The sequence below is a fragment of the Ambystoma mexicanum genome, chromosome 2q, assembly GCF_040938575.1.
Source record: "Ambystoma mexicanum isolate Mex_15411 chromosome 2q, UKY_AmexF1_1, whole genome shotgun sequence".
NCBI classification, from domain to species: domain Eukaryota; kingdom Metazoa; phylum Chordata; class Amphibia; order Caudata; family Ambystomatidae; genus Ambystoma; species Ambystoma mexicanum.
In genome coordinates, this window is record NC_090924.1 from 640,069,855 (window position 1) to 640,092,051 (window position 22,197).

At 48.2% G+C, this 22,197-nt stretch overlaps 1 protein-coding gene across 2 annotated transcripts in view; it reads left to right on the plus strand.

Moving 5' to 3' along the window:
• Positions 1-22,197, plus strand: part of PARN (poly(A)-specific ribonuclease) — a 1,047,754-nt gene that overhangs the window by 155,360 nt on the left and 870,197 nt on the right. For both annotated transcript variants that reach the window (XM_069647825.1, XM_069647826.1), the window contains exon 6: positions 3,636-3,696. In XM_069647825.1, the coding sequence (XP_069503926.1) occupies positions 3,636-3,696 (61 nt within the window). The remainder of the gene's footprint in view (positions 1-3,635; positions 3,697-22,197) is intronic.

Here is a 22,197-nt window from a genome sequence, read left to right on the forward strand (position 1 = left end):
ACCCCCCAGAGGACTCTGTGGGAAAGGAAAGGGTTGCAACGCCATCCCCAGAGGCTCCCCGGCCTCCAGTCAGAAATGACTCTCAAATCCGGGTCCGCTCCCATTCCTCCCCGTTCGGGGGACGTATAACATCATTCCTGCATGCATGGGAGGGGATTACCACAGACCAGTGGTGGCTCAAGACCGTCACCTACGGTTATTGCATCGAGTTCAGCCGGCCACCTCGATACAGACCTCCAAGAGCCAGGTGCCTAACACCAGAACACCTGAAGAGGCCAAGATCTTGCAGGAAAAGGGCACAATCAAAGTTGTCCCCGTTCGACTGGTAAACAAGAGTATTTGTTCAGTGTAATTCCTTGTACCCAAAAAGGATCTCGCCATGTGCCCTGTGCTAGACCTGCACCCAGCAAACAAATTTGTCAAACCACGAAAGTTTCAAATGGTAACATTGCAAGAGGTAATTCCTCTACTAACGCAGGGGATTACATGGCAACATTGGACATGAAAGATTTCATATTTCAATGTTGCTGGCACACAGGAAAAACCTAAGGTTCATGATAAAGGACAAACGCCATCAGTTCAAGGTCGCTCCCTTTGGCATTGCCTCAGCCCCAAGGGTATTTAAAAAGGTACCGACAGTTGCAGCAGCACACCTGCGCAGGCAATCCATCCCAGTATATCCTTATCTGGACGACTGGTTCATAACAGGGGACTCCTACGGAACATGCCTGTCGAACACTCAAGACAATAGACCTCTTATTCAGTCTGGTATTCTCCATAAACGAGAAGAAATCCAGCCTAGACCCCAGCCAAGTCGAACAGTTTCTGGGGGCTCTAATTCAGACAGAAGACCGCCTCGTCTTCCCCTCCAAGAGGGTTCAAAACATGCTGTTTCAGATTCCTCAGTATGTAGCCAGTCGAGATGTGATGGTACACAAGGCCATGTTACTGTTGGGGATGATCCATCCTTCATTTACCTGGTCCCTCACGCACGTTTGTGCATTTGCGTCCTGTGCAAGAGTGGCTCAACAGCCAATGGTGTCAGGCCAGCGTACAATGAGACAATCTAGTGAGCGTCTCTGCAGCCCATGTTCTTTCTGCAGTGGCATCCACCCACATAAACCTGTTGGAGCTGTTAGCGGTATTCAAAGCACTGATGGCCTTTCAGACACAGTTGCAAGGAAAAACAGTACTGATCCTCACAGACAGCACGACGTCAATGTACTACCTAAACAAGCAAGGGGGCACTCACTCTCCAGGGCTGTCCAAACTGTCTTGGAACATTTAGAAATGAGCTCTCAAACACTAGATGTTTCTATTGTCTCAACACGTTCCAGGGAAACTCAATCTTCTGGCAGACCTGCTCAGCAGAGACTTCCCATTGCACTTAGAGTATGAATGGCGACTTCACAAAGACATTGCCTCCAACGTTTTTGCAGAATGAGGATTACCAGAGATCGACTTGTTTGCAACGCTGGAGAACTTGCGATTCCCAGATTACACCTCCAGGTACCCTCGAAACCGATCCAAGGAACGGTCTCTGGATAACATGGTCAGGGAAATTTGGTTACGCCCCCACACCTCCGACTCACCTACCTAACAAGATTGTGCAAAAGGAACCAGTCACCATGATATTGGTGGCCCTGATGTGGGCCCACCAACCCTGGATCTCCGATCTGATGGAGATGTCATTCTCTCCTCCGATGAAACTACCTTGCCCATACAACATGCTGTCTCAGGACAAGGGGGAAACGCTTCACCCATGCGCGCAGACTCTGAACTTGGCGGCCTGGCTCCTGAGGTCATAGAGTTTGGGCATCTCCAACTTCCTCATAGATGCATGGATATACTTAGGGAAGCAAGAAAGCCTAACACAACATTGCTACTCCAATAAATGGAAACGCTTTGTCATCTGGTGTAATTCCAAGAGCACCGATCCAGTTGACTGCGCTCCTACTCATATTGTTATACCTGACTCACCAACTAGACTCTGGTCTGGTTTTTAATTCCCTGAATGTTCACTTAGCTGCACTCTCAACCTATAACACGTACTAACGTAGAGTGTTGTGGTGGAAGAATCCAGTTATTAAAGCTTTTCATGGAAGGGGTAAGAGAATTCATCCCCCCATTTCTAACCCGGCTCGCGGATGGGACCTAAATGTGGTACTAACCAGATTTATGGGGTCTCCCTTTGAACCTCTGCATAAAACAAGTCTCAAAGCTCTTACTTACAAGACCGCCTTCCTAGTGGCAGTCACTTCGATAAGGAGTGTCCGTGAACTGCAGGCCCTTTCTATTCTAGACCCTTTTTTCACAATTCAGAGATAAGGTGGTTCTGCGCACTCGCCCTCGGCCCACATTTATTTCCAAGTTCCATGTCAACCAGTCAATCGAACTACCAACGTTCTTCCAGAACCCCACTAACGCAGCGGAAAGAAGCCTACACACACTGGATGTGCGCAAGGCAGTCGTGTACTACCGGAAAAACACTAGACCACTAAGGAAGACAAACCAGTTTTTCGTTTCAGTGGCAGCTGGTAGAGAAGGGGATCCTGTCTCTAAAACGGCCATCTCTAGTTGGATTGTCAATTGCATCACTCTCTGCTACACTCTTGCCAAGAGACATCTGCCCTTCAAGCCTAGAGCACACTCTACGCGAGGCACTGGGGATTCCATAGCATTCATTGCAAATGTTCCTCTCGTCCAAGCGGCAACCTGTAGTTCTGTACACACCTTTACAAAACACTATTGCCTAGACAGCTTTTCTCTACTGTTCCTTCTCACATCCCACCTCTAACTCCGGGTACTGCTCGCTAGTCTATGCACATGAGTGATTCTAAGCAGATTAACAAGCATCAGAAGACCTGCATTACTTACCGTAATAGCATTTCTGCTGATTGTATCTGCTTAGATTTGCATGCGCCCACCCTTCCTCCCCCCTTGGATGGAAGAAACAGACATCTTACTCCTTCTTCTCTCTTTCTGTACTCACTCACGATAGTCACAAGGGTCCCTCACAGCAGAAAAAATACAATAGGAGGGGCCTCGACGCATGAGAGATTTTGGGTACACTACACGTCCTGTTGGGGATAGTGTTACGAGCACGCCCATGTTGACGTCCCCTTTCGATCCTCGAAAGACAAGATGCAATACTCTGCGGTTACCACTAGATGTCGAACTATATGCACAGCATGTGAATCTAAGCAGATACAATCAGAAGAAATGCTATTACGATAAGTAATGCATGTCATATATACATGTGTGTTGCATTTATGACTGTTTAGCCGAAATAAAGTACTTATAACGGACTGAGAAATATAAATTTCAACTCCTTGGCCATTTATACCTCAAAGTACAATATGGGTCTAGCTTATGCATTCCACTAGTGTTTCCACCCACATTGTAAACCTGTAAATCTGTGTTCTTTATACTAGCTAGTCTATTTACAATTTATAGGTTTCATTTTGCCTGACTCAAAGAAGATTGCATTCATCAAGTTGCCAGTCACTCAGTGGGATACTTATTTTTAATGTTTGAAAATGTGTGTGGTCACTTATGTGTTTGTGGAATTCTTTACCTTGCTAGGGGTACTCATAATGTCTGTATTTCTGCTTTCTTTTTCAATTTCCACTCAGAGTTCAAGTATTGATTTTCTGGCCAATCAGGGATTTGATTTTAATAAAGTTTTCCGCAAAGGTAAGTGTTCGTTTGTTTAAACGTTGTTCTTTGCTCCTCATTATTTGACAGCTTATTGTATTAAATCTTGATTTACGTTGTCTTCATTGGTTCACTTCTGGCAACCAATGCATCTGAGAATGTTTTTAGTTTAATTAATATATAGGTTATAAGCAAGCGGCAGCAGTATAGTGTTAAAAAAAAGATCTAATTGGGCAATAAAGGTCCCCTTAATCTCTCCCCATCCCTTCACAATTTTCAAAGAAATGTATCAGTACGGAATAGTCCATTAGTGGTAGGTTTTCTTTCAGCACCAGTCCAGTGTTTAAGACTCTAGGGCGGCATGATCAACTGAACTGTGCAACCAAGCATCGCTACAAAGGCTTACTCAAGTAGTACAATTCACTGTAGTCTTGGTTAAGCAACATTGCTTTCAAAGATTCCATAAAAGCAGGCCATGTTTGTTTATTTATTTTGTATAGCGCTCCTGACCCAGAGGTATATGGGCGCTTAAGCATCAGGTTACAGGCATAGGTAAGAACATTTGTACATTTGTGCAGCATATGTATAGTTACAAAAGCAGTTATGAAGGCAGTTATAGTAGAATTAGTAACATCGTAGCGGATACATACATACATACAGTGCTAGTTATTTGTTGAGTAACCAGGTGATGATCTTAGTTCTGAAAGGTTGAAATGTAGGGGTAGATTTGATGTCCAATGGAATAGTGTTCCATAATTGTGAGGCTAGAACTGGGAAGCTGGATCCACCGGCTCTTTTTAGGGAGTATTTGGGCACTGTCAGTTGTAGTGTATTAGAGGATCTGGTGGTTCTAATATTCTGTCTTAAGGTGAATTTATCGGTTAAAAAAGGTGGGGCCAGGTGGTTAAGAGCTTTGTAGGTGAGGCAGATAGTTTTTAGGTCTATTTTTTGTTGGATGGAGAGCCATTTGCATGTGATTCTTGTGACTGAGATATGTTCTCTTCTGGGAATATTAAGGGCGGCACGGAGTGCATTGTTTTGTAGAACTTGCAGTTTATTGACAACTGTTGTATTGGCACATACATACAGGCTGTTGCAATAATCCAGTTTGGATTGTATAAGTGCTCTGGCTGGAGTAAGGCAATTGATGGGGGATATCAAAGGTCTGCAGGCTCTGATTAGTTTCCCAGTGTAAGCAGTGGCTGAGGCGGTCATATTAATTTGTTTGGCGAAGTTGGTGTTAGTGTCGAGATAGAAACCCAGAGTTTTTACACTTTTGGCAGTGGGAATGGTGTTGCCGTTAATGATGAAGCTAGAGTAGCTAGGGCTGAGATTCCGGATAGTGTTGGGTGAGCCGACAAGGAGCAGTTCAGTCTTGTCATCGTTCAGGCAGAGGCCATGTGTGGCCATCCATGCCTGAATGATGGAAAAGACTTCACCGATCCTGTTGGCGTCCGCGTTGTAGTTGCCTGATAAAGTGAGGAGTATCTGGGTGTCATCTGCGTAGTTGGTGTAGGTGACACCCAGATGGTCCAGTTTATCGAATAGGGGCTTTGTAAATATATTATACAAAGTGGGTGAAACACAAGATCCTTGTGGGACACCGCAGGTAATGGGAATAGGGTCAGCTGCTGCTATGGGTGAGAAGACTCGCATGGTCCTGTTGTCCAGGAAGGATTGGATCCATGTGACCGCCGAGTGGGAGAAGTGTGCTGCCGATAAGTGGTTGCACAAGATTTTGTGGTCAACCAGGTCAAAGGCAGCGGAGAGGTCGAGGAGAAGCAGGATGGCAGCCCTCCCTTTATCTTTGATTTCGTCTATCTGGCTCTTGAGATCAACAAGGGCCGTTTCCGTCCCATGTTGGGGACGAAAGCCAGATTGGCGAGTACCTAGTAATAGGTTAGTTTCAAGGTAATCCTGAATTTGTAAATAGGCCACTCTGTCAAGAAACTTTAGTAAAAATGGGACAGTGGTAATGGGTCTATAATTTGTGGGTATGTCTGGGTCGAGGGTCTGTTTTTTTAGCAAGGGTAGGACCCAGGATTGTTTCAGATTACTTGGGACCATGTTGTTAGAAAAAGACAAGTTTATTAATTTGGTGATGAAGGGGGAGAGATCCCTGGCAGCATCCTTGATAATCTGTGCGGGGCAACTGTCCCCCTTGCAGTTCGAGGGTTTCAAGGATGCTATAATTTTTTGTACTTCAGGTATGGTAACCTTTTTGAAGGTGAAGCCTGAGCTAGTGGCGGTGAGTGGGGGATGGGTGGGTCTGGAGGTGGGGTCATGAGTGAGCTGTTGCCGTTTGTTTCCAATTTTAGTTTGGAGCCCTGAAATTTTGTTGGCAAGGGCATTCTGGATCCCTGTGCACCAAGGTTTATCCTTTGTGCAGGTATCTTTGGGAGGAGTGGGGTTTTCTAATTCCTTTAAGATGTTAAAGAGCTCTTTTGTGCTGGAGCCTGCCTGTGAGATCCTGGAATTAAGAGATTCTTTCTTAGCACGTGTGATCTCATTTTTGTAGAGGGTGGAGATATTGGTAAGGTTGGTTCTATTGTCTACTGAAGGCACCGATTTCCATAGTGATTCAAGTTTGCTTTTTGGTAGTCGGAGAAGTTTGAGCTCTGGGGTGTACCACGTATTCAGGTGCGCTTTAGGTTTCCCTTTGCGCATTTTTAATGGGGCAATGATGTTGATAGCTTTAGCCATGGAGTCATTATAGGCGTTGACCTCCGAGTTTAAGTCAGTTGTAGTTGGTAGGGCGTTCAGAATGGGGGTCACCAGAGGCATTAAGGCTTCAGCTGTGATGTTGCTCTTTTTCCTAGTTAGGCAGGCCGGAGCAATAATGGGCCTTTTGTGCACTAGGTTGTTGATATTAATGTCAAGGGGGAGGAAGTGGTGATCCGTCCAGATGAGCTGTACAGGGTCCTTTAGGGTGATGTTGCAATTGAGGGCGGTTACCCAGTCAAGGATTCTGCCTTTCGAGTGGGTGGGTTTGGAGCAGAATTGAAGGAGGCCATGCTCCTCTAATGCCGTGGCCAGGGCAATGGCAGGGGTGTCAAGAGGGTCATTAAACCCGAGATTGAAGTCTCCCAGTATAATCATTTGTGCTGAAGGTTTGGAGCTTTCGGCTACTAGGGAGGTGATATCTTCCTCAAATGAGCCAGGTGGACCCGGGGGTCTGTAGATTAGGTGCATAGTGATAGTACTCTTCGGGGAGGTTTGTAGTTTAACTGTAAGGTGTTCACATGATTTGAGTAGAGGAGAGGAGCCTAGTCTGATATCAAGTGAGGACTTAAAGATGAGGGCTACACCACCTCCTCGAGCGTTAGGTCTGTCTACTCTGAGGATAGTGTAGTTGTCAAGGATGGCTAGGGTAAGGGATGGTCCCGCAGCCTCATGTAACAAAGTTTCTGTCATAGCAAGGAAGTCTAGGTTGTTAGTCAGAATGATGTCGGCGACTTCTATGGAATGGGCGACTAGTGATCTAACATTTAGAAGAGCTCCTTTTAGTGTATGGAGGGTAGAGTTGATGGGGGTTATAGTGTACTTGTTAGTTTTGTTGGGTAGTTTAGCTAGGCGTTTGCTAGTTTTGTGGTGGATTCTGGCACCAAGTCTATTGTTGCGATCGGTAGGGATAAGGGTGGTTGCTTGAGAGACAGTAAGGTCGGTCATCGTGGAGGGGCTGAGATGATGCGTGGGGCAGGGCGCTCTAATGTCGGTAGGGTTCTGCTTGGATCTATCTGCACTCTTATTGTCTAGGACATCGTAATGCTGTGCGTGGTCATGGGTAGGATAAGCAAATTGTGAGACCGGGAGGAAGGCTGGAGTAGTGGGCAGGAATGGTGTGGGGCAGACGATAGGGTAATGTCTTGGGCAGGCGGGTCTAGCTAGTCCGACTCGACGCGCGTGTCGAGTTCTCGGAAAGAGGCACACAAGGAGCGGTCCACCGAATCAGTGTCCTCTGGGCGTTCTCGGTCAAGATCGCCTCATGACACCAGGCAACCATCCACAGTTGCCAAGAGTGCCTCACTCACACAAGTCATGGAGGTACGCTCGTCAGAAGACGAAGCCGACCACCAGCCCCAGGCTGCTCACCAGGAGTCGGCGTCAGCAGGCTGTTCTGTGGTTGCTTCCGAATCCCAACACCCGCATTCTAAGGAAAGGGACAATTTCCCCCGAATCTCGACTCCAGGCGTCGAAAGGCTCTGAGAAAGCGAAAACACCTGGGAAACATTCTTCCACTCATGGGGAAGGGGGGAAACAGCAGAAGAAACCACCTCACCCTTCTGCACCACAGCTACATAAAGACATTGCTAAGTCTTCTGATAAACAGCTAACCAAGACCCCTGCATAAGCCCATAGGTCCAGTCAAGTCATAGCAGGGAAACCCTCCCAAGAAAGGGTAATCCCCCAGCTCCAAGGAATGAACCAGTGAGGATATAGACAGTTATGTCTAGAATGTCATCCCTAGCAGACTTCTATGCCAAGAACCCAGAACACTTCCTCTTCTATACCCCTGACGGGGCTACTCCCTCGGGGTCTAGGGACCCGCAACCCCCTGGTAAGAAACCTCGGTTTGAGGCACCAACGCAAAGTCTGTCTTCTGACCCTTTCTACTGCAGCCTTAAGCTCAGTATAGTGAGGATCCAATACAAGATGAGGATCCAGAATTGTTAACGTTGGACGACCAAACTAGGGTGGACTATTATGGGGAGGACGAGGAGGAGGAAGATGACTGAGAAGTCTACAGAGTAGACTCCCTGGTAGGCAAAGAACCTCAAGTTACCGACTCTCCAGTCGACAACCCAGCCCCTCCTAAATGAGGTCTTGACTAGAGCCGCGGAACACTTCTGCATCGACACTCAGGGGGCACAGGAGGAGAGGGACTTTGCTGAGGAACTAGTAGGAGAGAAGAAGCCCATTGCCCAGGCCATTCCAATTCTCAAATCCATTCAACGGAGAATTGATCCTTCCCTTCTCAATCCTAACCTCACCAGGGCAGTAAACCCCAGAATCAAATTTTTTTTTCAAGCCAGCCCAATCAGACCCGCTTTACATAAGGGGGCAACTGAAACCTGACTCCCTGGTAGTTACCAATACCAGGAAGAAGGCGGGAACGCCTCGATCATCGGAGGCTCCCCCCGACAAGGAGAGCAAGAAGATCTACGGGTTGGGAAGGAAGGTAGCCTCCACTTCCGCTTACCAGGCAAGGATTGCCAACTCCACCCCTCTGATGGCTAGCTACAACTGCCACCAGTGGGAGCAAGTAGCTGCCCTCATAGACTCCGCATCGGAACCCTTAAAAGGCCAGTTGGGTTAGGTTGCGTCGGAGGGGAGAGCTGTGTCCGGTTGCATCCTTAAGGCAACCTTTGATGCTGCGGATAACGCTGGCAGGCTAATAGCAGAGAGCACTGTCATTAAGAGACATGCTTGGTTAAGACAATCAGGGTTTAAACCCGAGACACAAGTGTCCCTAATTGACAAGCCGGTGGAACCGGACCTTCTGTTTGGCAAAGCGGTAGAGAACGCTTTAAAAACTGCCAAAGACGAGTATGAGACTCTGAAATCCCTGGGACAGCTGACGAACAAGCCCCCTAATCAAAGAGGGAATGGTAATTTTCGTCGCCCCTGTGGCCAAAATTCCCAGAGAGGCTCTAGTTATACACAGGGACAGGGTACATCATGGGGTAACAACCAGCAGTCTACCCAGAGTTATGGCAGGGGAAACAAGAGGGGCCATGGTAAGGGTAGAAGCAGCCCCAATAGAGGCGGCGGCACGCCTCCTGCTAAACAGTGACGCTCCGCTCAGGGTCCCTTCTCACGCATCCCCAGTAGGGGGACGCATTTCCAACTTCACCCAAGCTTCGGAAGGGATCACATCAGACAGATGGGCGCTGTCCACAGTGTCTGCAGGATACTGCATAGAACTGTTAGAGCGTCCCCGAAAAGACCCTCCACGTCAAAAAGTACATTCCTTAGACCACCAGAAGATCCTCGTTGAGGAAATCGCCAATCTTCTAGCAAAGGACGCGATAGAACTCGTCCCGGGACACCAGATAAACAAGGGTATTTATTCAACTTTCTTCCTTGTGCCAAAAAAAGATTTGACAATGCGCCCAGTATTGGGTTTACGCCCCGCAAACAAGTATGTCAAGCCCCAAAAATTTCGCATGACTACACTCCAAGAGGTAATCCCCCTCCTAAAAAAGGGGATTACATGGCAACATTGGACATGAAAGATGCCTATTTTCATATTTCCATGTTCCCAGCGCACAGAAGGTTCTTGCGCTTCAAGGTGGACAGTCCGCACTACCAGTTCAAGGTGCTGCCCTTCAGTATAGCCTCAGCTCCAAGGGTATTCACCAAGTACTGGCGGTGGCGGCGGCACACCTACGCAGGGAGACAATCCCAGTTTATCCTTACCTGGACGACTGGCTCATCACGGGGGAGACCCCAGTAATTTGCAGATCAAACATTCAGAGAACAATCGACCTCCTCTTCGAATTGGGGTTCTCCATAAATGAGAAAAAATCAAGCCTGGTGCCAAGCATCTTCAAACAATTCCTAGGAGCTGTACTAAACACTCAAGAGGGGTTGGCCTTTCCATCAGAGAAAAGAATTCGGAATCTACTGCTGCAAATTCCTCTATATCAGCCCGGTCGCAAAATAAGGGTGCGCAAAGCGATGTGTTAGCTAGGCATGATGGCGTCTTGTATTTACCTGGTCCCCCACGCGTGCCTGCCCATGCGTCCCATGCAAGAATGGTTGGCGAAACAGTGGTCTCAGGCAAGTGGTCAGTGGGACGATCTAGCGGTCGTTTCGCCAACACTTGTACAAAGTCTTCAGTGGTGGACAAGAGAGAACCTGTCAAAGGGGAAACCCTTTTACAATCCCAAGGTACAGGCTGTAGTCACAACAGATGCATCCCTGTCAGGGTGGGGCGCACACCTTCACCACACAGCTCAGGGCCTCTGGTCTCACACAGTGGCCAAGAATCGTGTCAATCTGCTAGAGCTTCTGGAAGTATTCAGAGCGCTTCAAGCGTTTGAGCCCCACCTGTTGAACCTGTTGACAGACAGCACAACAGCAATGTTTTACCTAAACAAGCGGGGAGGGACTCGTTCGGCAAATCTGTCCAAGCTTGCCCAGAAAATTTGGATATGGGCACTGATTCGGAACATCTACCTGTCATCTCAACATGTTCAAGGGGATCTCAATTCACTAGCGGACGCTTTGAGCAGAGATACCCCTCCCGGAAGAACACGAATGGTGTCTACACAGGGAAGTCGTAGAAGACATCATCTCTGTGGGGTTTCCCCACTACAGACCTATTCGCCACAAGTGAAAACAGGCAATGCCCAGGATTCGCATCCAGGTTCCCTCAACCAGACTCCAAGGGGAACGCCCTGTGGATGAACTGGTCAGGGATGTTTGCGTACGCTTTTCCACCAACCCCTCTCATGAGGAAGATGGTCAACAAGATGCACAGGGAATCGATGACGCTCATCCTAGTTGCTCCCATGTGGGCGAGGCAACCGTGGTTCCCACACTTACGCAGACTAGCGGTGTGCAAACCCATCAGACTCCCGTGCTGGTACAACCTACTGTCCCAGCACCAAGGTCAAACAGTGCATCCTCAACCCAGCTCAATGAACTTGGCAGCATGGCTCCTGAAGTCATAGTTTGGACATCTCAATTTACCTCAGAGATGTATGGACATCCTAAAAGAATCTAAGAAGCCAAACACGAGGCACTGCTACTTTGACAAATGGAAAAGATTTGTTATCTGGTGCCAGAATAAACAAATCAACCCTGTTGATTGCACTCCTTCCACTATTGTCACCTACATGTTCCACCTGCTGGACGCAGGGTTGGTATTTAACTCACTGAAAGTACACCTGGCAGCACTGTCAGCATACACCACCTCCCATAACAAGGTTTTGTGGTGGAAGTACCAGTGGTTAAAGCCTTCATGGAAGGGGTAAAGAGACTCCACCCTCCAATTTCTAACCCGCCACCAGGATGGGACCTTAATGTGGTGCTTGCTAAACTCATGGGCCCCCCATTCGAGCCCAGGCATAAAAGCAGTCTCAAACACCTGACATATAAAACTGCCTTCTTAGTAGCCATTACTTCCATAAGAAGGGTCAGTGAAATTCAGGCTCTGTCAGTGCAGGATCCTTTCTTTACTGTTCATAAGGATAAACTGGTTTTACGAACATACCGTGGGTTCTCACCTGAGTTTATTTCTAAATTCCATGTTAACCAGTCCATTGAGCTTCCGGCTTTCTTCCAAGAACCCCAAAGCTCTACTGTGGTGAAACTGCAGACCCTAGATGTGCGAAGGGCGGTCCTATACTATGTGGACAAGACTAGGCCGCTGAGGAAAACGGACCAGCTCTTAGTCTCCGTAGCTACAGGCAAAGAGGGAGATTGCGTCTCTAAAGGCGCAATCTCAAAATGGATAGTCAATTGTATCCAGCTGTGTTACTCCCTTTCGGATAGGACACTGCCTTTTACGCCAAGAGCCCACTCTACTAGAGGCACTGGGGCCACTCTGGCTTTCATTGCAAATGTACCCCTTGACACCATTTGCAAAGCAGCTACTTGGAGCTCTATTCACACCTTTACTCAGCACTACTGCATTGACACTCATTCCAAGACAGATACTCAAGTGGGACAAGCGGTTCTAAGACATTTATTTGCTCATGACCCTTCTCACATCGCACCTCCTAACACTGCTCGCTAATCTATGCACAGCATGTGATCTAAGCAAATTTCACAAGCCTCAGAAGGGATACATTACTCACCATAATCGTATTTCTGATGCTTGTAACTGCTTAGATTCACATGCGACCCACCCTTCCTTCCCCTCTGAGAGAAGGCGCATGGATGCTTGTAGTCTTATCTTTCTATCTGCTTGGATAATCTGTACTCGCGCTACTCCTCATGCTACCTCATGTCAGAAAAAATACAATTTGAGGGTCCTAGACGCATGAGGGATCATGGGTACAGTGGACGTCACACTAGGGATAGTATTACTGGCACGCCCTGTGTCGACGCCCATTTCCGAGTTTCGAAAAACAAACTGTAATACTCTGCAGCTTCCACTAGATGTCAGCCTATGCACAGCATGTGAATCTAAGCAGATACAACCATCAGAAATACAATTAGGTGAGTAATGTATCCTCATATCTATATCCCTAAAATGGCCATGCCACAAGCCTTTCGATTGTCCTTTGGCCATATTATACTTTGGCCGTCATCCTGCCTTCTCGGGTCAGGGATTGCCATGTATGAAATGCCCTTTCCCGGGCAAAGGGGTGGTTTGTCTGTGAACCCAGATGTGGTGGCTGGGACGGTCTGGTCCCAGTAAACATCCAGGTGCCTGAATGTTACTTGGCAGATGTTGTGGCTGCAGCAAGGTTCCCTAGGACAGAGTCCATCCTCCGGTTGGTCCAGAGTAACTTCGGAAGGCTCAGAAGGCACGAATCATCTAGCGGGGGTCGAGACTAGTTATTCCCACCAGCCATGCGGTCGAAGCACCAATGAAGCCCACCTTGAGAGCAGAAGAAGCAAATAAAATGGGGTTGGGGTCGGGGGCGGGGACAGGTCCCCATAAACTATGGGGGAAAATTTTTCCTAACAAGCCAATCTCTTGTTAGGAAACATTTTCTGTTTGCTAATTTCCCTCCATAGATTTCTATGGGGTACCTTTTCTTCTTTTTGCTTGGTTTGAACCCTGTCTGACATTTTGGAGACTATAAAACCTTCTGCTTTGCTTCCCTTGCCTGTTCTGCTGATTCTTATGTTGAAACTGACTAGTTCCTAAAACCATCAGTACTGAGAGACTCTTTGTGAATTCTTGTATTGTTTCAATTATACACATCACCTTGCAGTGAAGTACAGTTACAATACTTTTTATCCTTCTCTTTTTATATAATGGCTTTTTGGTTACTTTTACAATGTGCCTAAGAAAAGCTGGGCTGTGAGACCTTCTACTCATGCACTTTTGCATTTACTGAGAATGGCTACTAAAGTTGGCCAGTGTTAGGCAAGATTTGGGGCAGTACCCTTTGGGTGCACTACAACAACCTTGACCTCCTGGCAGTAGGAACCTAACCTTTGGTATAAGTCTGTACTACACAGGTTGGTAGTGTGGCTGAGCAGCCAGGTTTCTCTCAAGAGGGAAACAGAATGTTAAATAATTGTAAAGTTATTCCTATGGCTGAGTCCCTAGCCAACCACTTAAATGACGCTATCTGTGAATAATCTCGTACCAAGTGGATGTGGGCCCTAGTTGGTGCTGCTGTTTAAGAGTTCTAGCTGATAACCCAGACTTCAATCCCCGTATAAAGAAAATAAAGGGCTTGTTAAAAAGAAATTGAAAGTGTTATCCACACGTATACTTTTGCACCATCGTTTGGCGGAAGAATATTGTTTTAAAAAAAAATCTATTCTATCGATCATTATCCATAGAAATAGTTGTTTTTGTTTTAATGATAAGACACACACCATGGGGGCGACAAATTAAAACACAGTATATCGACCTCCTCTTTTGTGTGCACTTATTAGACACCAGGAAAGTGTTTTAGAGAGAATAGGGACAGGATCGCGACACCATTTGTAGTCGGCCCAGCAGCACCAACTAGGGCCCACATCCACTTGGTACGAGATTATTCACAGATGGGGTCATTTAAGTGGTTGGCTAGGGACTCAGCCATAGGAATAACTTTACAATTATTTAGCCTTCTGTTTTCTAAGTGTTACAATTATTGGGCATTAACAGGAGGGAACTGCCTTTTAACTCTCCTTTGTGGTTACTTTTTCTCAAGAGGGGTCAATGTGAGCAGTAGGGGAGTTGCACAGAGATTCACAGTGACAAGTATCCAAACACTTATACTCAAGGTTTCTTGATTAAACTATTATTGATTCATAACGGTCAGTTTGAATAAGCCTTCTTCAGAAGAGGCAATATAATAGTAACACACTCTTGGTTTCTCTAAATCAGCAAGTATTTGGGATGGCACACAGACCCTCCCTTACACCCCCAGGTGACTTAAATAGCTAGGACACTGTGGACATTAATGTATCACTGTTACACTTAGAGCAATACTGAGATGAGTGTTAAAGTAAAGAGGTTTCAGAAAAAACAAGAGATCACACAAATATTCTGAAGCAGGTTTAGTACTTTTTAACCCCCGCACCCCAATGCAAAGTAAATTAACCCTTTTCTGGAGGGAAGGTAGGACACAAGCAGAGGAGCGAAGTCATTCAGGGAGCCAGGCCAACCAATGTCAATTGGGCAAAAGTGTAGGTGAGGTGAAGCACTTCTTGCAGGTAAGTAAAAGTCTTGCACAATGTTTTAGAAGTCTTTGTAGAAAAAAGTAGAAGCAATGTAGGGTCACAAGCTGGGAGGCCTGTGAGAGGTAGAAGATGAGTGTCATGACCCTTGCCCTGGCCCTCACTGGCAAGTCAGCCTTCCAGTTAGAGCCAGGTCAAAGGCCTTAAAACCTCATCCAAGATGCTCTTGGAGTCAGTCCTGGCGCCTGTTGCGCCAGGCTCATAACCATCATGAAGACCAACATTAGAATGAGACTATTTACTTGGGACTATTTTAACTTGGGAGGGGGTGGGCAGGGAGGGTTCAGCCAACATGGAGGCACACACATAGCTCAGTTACAAGGAACTGAGCTATGTGGTCTAGTCTTTTGGGTGTGGCAGGCCTGGGACTACTTTACCTGGACTACTTTGGGTTTGGCAGGCCTGGGACTGTTTTACCTGGGCTACTTTACCTGAGACTATTTAAACCGCACCCAAACAGCAGAACATGCTTTGTGTTATTCTGCTGTGGGCAGCATAACGCTCACCGTGTCCAGTTCTTTGATGCCAGCTTACCTGAAACCAAGGTCCTGCAGAGAGAGAAAGAACACTACGAAACTTACCTGGAACAGTATGCTGTCTTCAATCCATCGCTGACTTCAGGTCCACTCACCTGAAGGTATGAACTCAATCATCCGGCACCGCATGCATCCTGGAATACCATAACCTGGAAAGAGGAGAAAGAAAGACAGCATTACTAAGCGTTTACTCGCGTTTCCTCCCGAATGAAGAAAGCCACACGATTCTTACCTGGGTAATCATGTCCTAGTCAGTATCATTGCTGGAACATTGCGTCGCTCGGCGAGGAACATCGCAACCTACAAGGATAGAAAAGACACATTAGTAATATAAAAGGCGAAGCATCGCATATTACTCACCGGACAGCATCGCCTACCGGCCCATGCTCATCTTCAAACTGCATGACAACACCAAAATACCTTTCCATACCTAAAAGGAAAGAATCAAGACATTATTATTCGAACTAAGAGGAACATAAGAACTGCATATAAAGACTGTAAAGCAGCAAACCTACGGAGTGGCAGAAGGCCTGGATTCCCACAGGGGGGTTTGCACCAGTGAAGTAACTTGGTCGCTGCTCGCCCCCACATCTACGCGCCCTTGCCATGAGGAGCAGGACGGAGAATCCACCTTTTACAATATTAAGACCCATCTTTAACCAGAGGCCTTGCCAAGGGACTGGGGGAGGGTTCGAGAGTGAAAATCATCCAACCAGGGTTGGGTGGCGTCCCCGTGGATACCAGGTGAGCGTAACAGCAAGCAACTCTACAGCAACCAAGACAAGTCTCAACTGAGATCAAGTAAGGCTACAACAACCAGAGGGAAATCTCTCAAACTTTACAGTACCTTTGGTTAGAAGAAATGGTTCCAGCTGGCTTCTGTTCCTGTGCAGCTCTGTAGATCCTGTTGTTCCTGGGCCTCAGTCGTGGGGACAAGAGGGGAGGAGTCCTGGGGACTCATGCACTGCAACGGGACAGTCAGCGGCAGAAAAGGACAAACTTTTATTCAGTGGCACTTTGCCTTTCAGCTCCTCGCGTCTCATCAAATAGCAGCACCGCGAACTCTCGGATACCACTCTGGACTTTCCTTGCGTCTGTGGTCCAGCACTCGGTTTAGGTGGCTCAGGCTTGGTCAGTCCTGCTTACTGGGAGTCGGAGGATCTTCCACAAGCTCAGGTCCGACTTAAGGGATGCATTCCGTTTGGTGTTCTTCTCCCTGGCACTTCGGTTGCAGCAGCAGTGTCATGATCTCTGCTTCCAAAAGATCAGGACTTGCCCGACTCCCTTGGAAGCAGACCCATAACCCCGGTTCTGAGTGCCAGCCAGTCCCAATTGGGACCTTTTGGACCCTGTCCTGGCGCCAGTGGCACCAGGCTCATAAAGATGCCCAGTCCCAGCGCTGGAAGCGCCGGGCTCATAATGCTTGGGTGGACTTACCTGCAGCAGACCATGCTGCTTACTTACCTGCCAGTTGAACCCCTGATCCTCTTCTGTTTGGGACTACTTTTCCTGTTGGGTGGGGCAGGAGCCACTCCCTAGGTTCAGAATACTGGAACTCTTCTGGAAAGCAGGAACTCTTTTCTTACCTAGGCGTGGCTGTGGAAGGAGACAACTAAGCACTACAGGAGGCTATTTAAACCACACCCGATGGATGAATCTTGCTTTGTGTTATTCTGCATTCTCTGCAGCAGAACGCTCATCGTGTCTTCTGCTTCTGATCCTGGGCCTAAGGGAACAAAGGCTTACCATCCTGGAATCCAGTCTTCAGCAGCACCTGTAAAGACAAAGAAAGAACAGGTTAGCACTACGGTCTTCAGTGGCAGCGCATCTCTTACCTGGTCCATCGGCTGTCACCAACGCCTCGCGCTGCATTCCGGCATCTGAAAGACAAAGGCTTACCTACTGTTCGCATGCTCCGGAGGTCTTCGCACTGCATTCCGGCATCTGAAAGACAAAAGCTTACCAGCTCTTCGCACGCTCCGGAAACCTTCGGCGCTGCATCCCGCATCTGAAAGACAAAAGAAGGTGCGTTTAAAGACATTGGGCAACTTTATTACTCACGTGCCATTACTCCTTCCCACGCCGAATCCAGTGGGTATTCCAGCACCCTTCAGCTTCTCTAAAGCTCCAAACTTGTACCTGCAAGATAAAAGGGACAGTTAGTGCGCATCGTGAAGCAGGCTACAAGCGCTTACTTACGTGCTTCCAGGCGCTTCTATTCCTCACGCGGGTTCGATCCTCAACTCTCATCAGCCCGCCATCCGCCATCGCCGGAACCCTGCAAAACAAGAGATATCATTACAAAAGACTTTTAAGACATTTGAAGTGCCCAGAACTTACCGTTCGTGCAGTTAACGACGGACATCAGTCCTCTGAGGTCAAGAGGCCTGCACCCTTATCCAGTGAAGAAACTGGTTACGGCACCCTGCCCCGAGGCAGATGGAGAGCTCGGCGTTCACTTACCTAAGGTGAGGGCGTTAACCTTTGGGGTTCTAGAGGAGAAGAGAAAGGGAAGAGGAGAGAGGCACCCAATAACCCCAGTTCATTAATCCCATATTTTCTATCTGCAGACATCTTACTCTTCGAGTCAGACATACAGTGCACAGAGGTCCAGCCCAAAGAGCCAACCGTGTGTTACACATCACCTTTGAAGATACGGCATTCACCCAGTCAAGACCGGCACCTCTGCGGGAATTAGGTGAGCGTTACAAGCAGCAGCAGCAGTGGAAGTACAGCCAAATCTGAGAGGATGTCCAAACGAGTTCACTTTGGAGTTGATTGGTCCCACCAACTCAAGGGGAGAAGTCGCCCTTGCAGGCTTCTCTAGTCAAAACTAATTCAGAGCTTCAGCACAGCAGCCGCGCTTCACTGGGCAAACCAATGTTCCTGGTGTTACAGCAGGCATCTCTTCCAAGTTCTTTGGATTCTTTTGTCCAGTGGTAGACTCTGCCTTCAAAGCCAAAAAGCCTCGCCTTTTATTTAGGTTTCTCCCATTCATTCCAGCCTAGCTGTCAATCACACAGCAGGGAGGGCTGTCCTTGCCGGACAGCCAGCCGGCCAATCACCTATGGGTGCATTCCATTGTTTCATTGCCTCTTGCTGATTAGGCAACGCTCGGGTGCCCCTGCTCTGTCTTGTCCCTTCCGGGGCATCATGAGCGGGTAGCGATGCATTGGCAACAGACTGGCACCAGTCTTTTCGCGGGGAAAGTACCTCCGGCTCAGGCAAGATGGCTTGGCAGTTCTCCCGTCCTTTGTGTGAACTTTGGCTTGGTTGTCATAAGTATAGGTATCCATTAGTATTCATCAGAGTGCCACTCTTTGTCTCAGTTGTCTGGACTAAGTCGCAGCTATTTCACCCTCTGCCATGTTTTGTTCCAGCCATATGTTGGCCGCCGCTGGCATCTCAAGGAACACTGCTCTCCCCATAGCCTGGATGGGTACATCAGCATGTACTTGAGATTTAGCTGCCGTAATCTGGCTTTGATCGGGACGATCGTTTCTTGCTCTTTGTACTGCTGGAGTGTAATTCGGATATAATTGCAATTTTGGCATTCTCTTCTTATTTCGCCCCCTTCTCGTAAATATTGCAGTACGATTTCCCTGTCTTGGAAGTTCAGGATCCTTGCTATTATCGGGAGTGGGTGCGACCATGGTGGCGGTCGCTTCTGTAAGGTCCTGTGGGTTCTTTCAACCGCGAACCCTTGTGAGAGGCGGCTAGCGCCTATTTCCTGTTGTAGCAGGGTTTCCACAAATATCGTGGGGTTGGTGCCCTCCATCCCTTCAGGAATTCCCAGTAGGCGCATGTTGTTGCGCCTGGACCGTCCTTCAGCGTCTTCCACCATTCCTCTAGGATTTTGTTTCTTCTCTCCAGTTCCTGGACCCTATTCTGTATGTCTTTCAATGTTTGTTTCTCGTTGCCCAGATTCTGTAATGGTTACATGCTCCGTGAGATTGCGCATATCCTGGCACATCAATTGCATGCCTGTTTTTACCTCCTCTTTAAGTGTTGATAAAGTGCAGCCCAGCAATGGCCTCCAGCACCTGCCTCTCCTTGTCGTTTACCTCTGGTGTTTGGTTAGAGCCGGTCTCGGTGGCGTCCTGCCTTTGTTCCTGTGGTTTGGCTGCAGCAAAAGACTCCATGATGATGGTCTTGTTTTTCCCTTTGGGCGGGGACATATCCGCAAGTGTTGGACCACAAGCAGGTGCTGCGTTGTGTGGCTTGGAGTTATGTTTTGTCTGATTGCACACACCTGCCTTTGTTCACTAGCTCCCAGCCACCAACTTTGTGTTATTCACCGTTGTCCGATTTATATTGGGTGCTGTTCACAGGGGTCCCCTACTGCAGCTGCGATATATCTGTGGCAGTTGCAGCCCCTATATGCGCTGCACGCTTGGTTCTCTTGCTTTGTGTGGGCGGTTGAGACGCGCCACTGCCCCCAAGTAAATTTGGTGTGCAGATTGGCACAGTCCGATTGAGTTAGTGGATTTTCCTTGCCCTTGCAGAGTTTGCTGCCATAGTTTTGCCGACCTTCTCGCAGCCCAGACCGAAGGTTGTTCAGCTAGGGTGGGTGTGCCGCACTGGCTCGTTTTTCTTTACTCACCACAAAACTATCCTTACTGGCTGGTACCCAGCTTCCTGCTTGGTTAGGGCGCCCAGTGCTGCGATCATATGCAGTCTTCCCAAGCTGCCCGATCACTCGCCCCAACTAGTTCTTCCTCCTTTGGTATGTGTCACCAGCACACTATCCCTGGTGCTTGGAGTTATTGGGTGTGTCTTCCCAAGATTGATTTAGGATCCTTTGTGTGCAATGATATTGTATGGAGTGGGATCGGTGTCGCTCCGCCAGTCAAGCAACTGCGGCAGCCAAAGTTCGTTAACAGCTTCATTAATTTACCGAGGTTTTATCTAGTTTGCCCCCCAGAGTGTCCATATTTAAATTATGTGGTGTGTCCTCCACCTGTAAGGTCCCTCGGTGCCCTTCGTGCTATGCCAGGGACTGCAGAATGTATTTCCTAATGGCGCTGCAGCGCCCTGCCCGATTCAATTAGGCCTACCTCTCGTTCCTTTTGCTGCTTCCCTTAGTGCCTCTGTCGCAGTGTTTTCTGCCTGAACACCGTGCATGCAACAGTGTTTTAGTGGTTGCAGCAGCCTTGCCAATAAGTGCTTGGTGTCTCCACCCATTGTTGGCCCCAGCCTTTGTTTTGGTGCGCCCTGCCGGGCCGTATTGCTGCTTGTCACCTCGTCAGTCCCCAGTCTGTGTGTGCTTGGAGCGCTGATTACTCCGTGCTAGGAGCTGTTGCGTATGTTCTCCGGTGCCGATGCGGCACCAGTGCCGCTTCGCTGGGGCTCCCCACCTGTTGCCACTGCCGACTCCTTGTGTGCTTCTCCATCACGTCTCTCCCCGTGGACCTGCACTCGATTTCCTTCAGGAGCCCCTCAGCGCTGCTGGTACTCCAGTGTCACTGCTGCAGTAGCTCGCAGGGCCTCTCACTTGGCCCCCAGAGCTCTATTCAGCTTTCCTGCGTGGGTTTCTCAGGTGTCTGCGACTGCTCTGCGGACCCGCTTACCACCTCAGCAGCGCCACTGGCCCACGCCCACAGGACCGCTGTTCCCCGCTGCCACCCGCACACACCGGCCCCACTATCCTCCACCACCTATGAGTGTTCTAGTTTGCTGGGGGTCCTCGGCCTGCCGCCAGCCCGGGTGTGATGGCCAGCTCCGGGTTGCAACCCACTGGTCTCGCTTGGCCGACCCGCTCTCCCTCTGTTACTGGCAGCTCCTCTTCTCACAGTATGACCTGAGCTGGGGACAGCGCCCACCTTCTTGTCCACGCTCAGTGCAGGTTATGGTGTTGCAGCTCCTGGCCCTCCTTTCTCCCTTACTCGGGCCGCAGTGCAGCCCGCCATACTGCCTGCCCTGGGCGTGAGTTTTTAAGCTTTTATTCATTGGATTCCAATCTCCGATTCTTGTTGGTTCTTTCAGTTAGGTGCAGGATTGATTGCTTGCTTTATGTTGGCACTCACTTTCCTCTGCTTACTGCAACCTTTGCCATACGTTTAAAGGATCTTTCACAGGATCTGGACGGGAGCTCTGTCCCAGCACGTCCATTCTCCATGAGCTCAAGCCACACCCCCGTAGAGAGCCATAATGGGGTTTCCAACGATCATATGACAAAGCTGTTCCATTTAAAGTAAAACCTCAAAGAAAAATAAATAAGACGCAATCATGCAATTGCTTTGAAGGCCTCCGTTGTATCATCGCGCAAGTTTTTGCTAGGCCGATAAAGTTGTTATATTGGTTTCAGAAAAATCTCCCCAGAATTTAGGTAATAAAGCCAAACAGCAATCCAATGTACCATCCAAAAAAAAATAATCTAGAAACCAGATCTACGCAATGCGAATATTCCAAAGGTACGATCAGGTTATCTGAGGCGCTCAAAAATAGGGACACATCTGGAAGGATTGACAAAGCTGAAATCCATAGAGATGGGTGTTTTAGACATATTTGACAGCTTTAAAAATCCTGCTGCTATCTCTTGCACCAATACTGCAACATCAGTGGGGCCGGTAACCGCAAATGAAATGCAAACATTTGCAATATCTGTTCCAAATGAACCAAGCAATTTGACGGCACCAAAAAT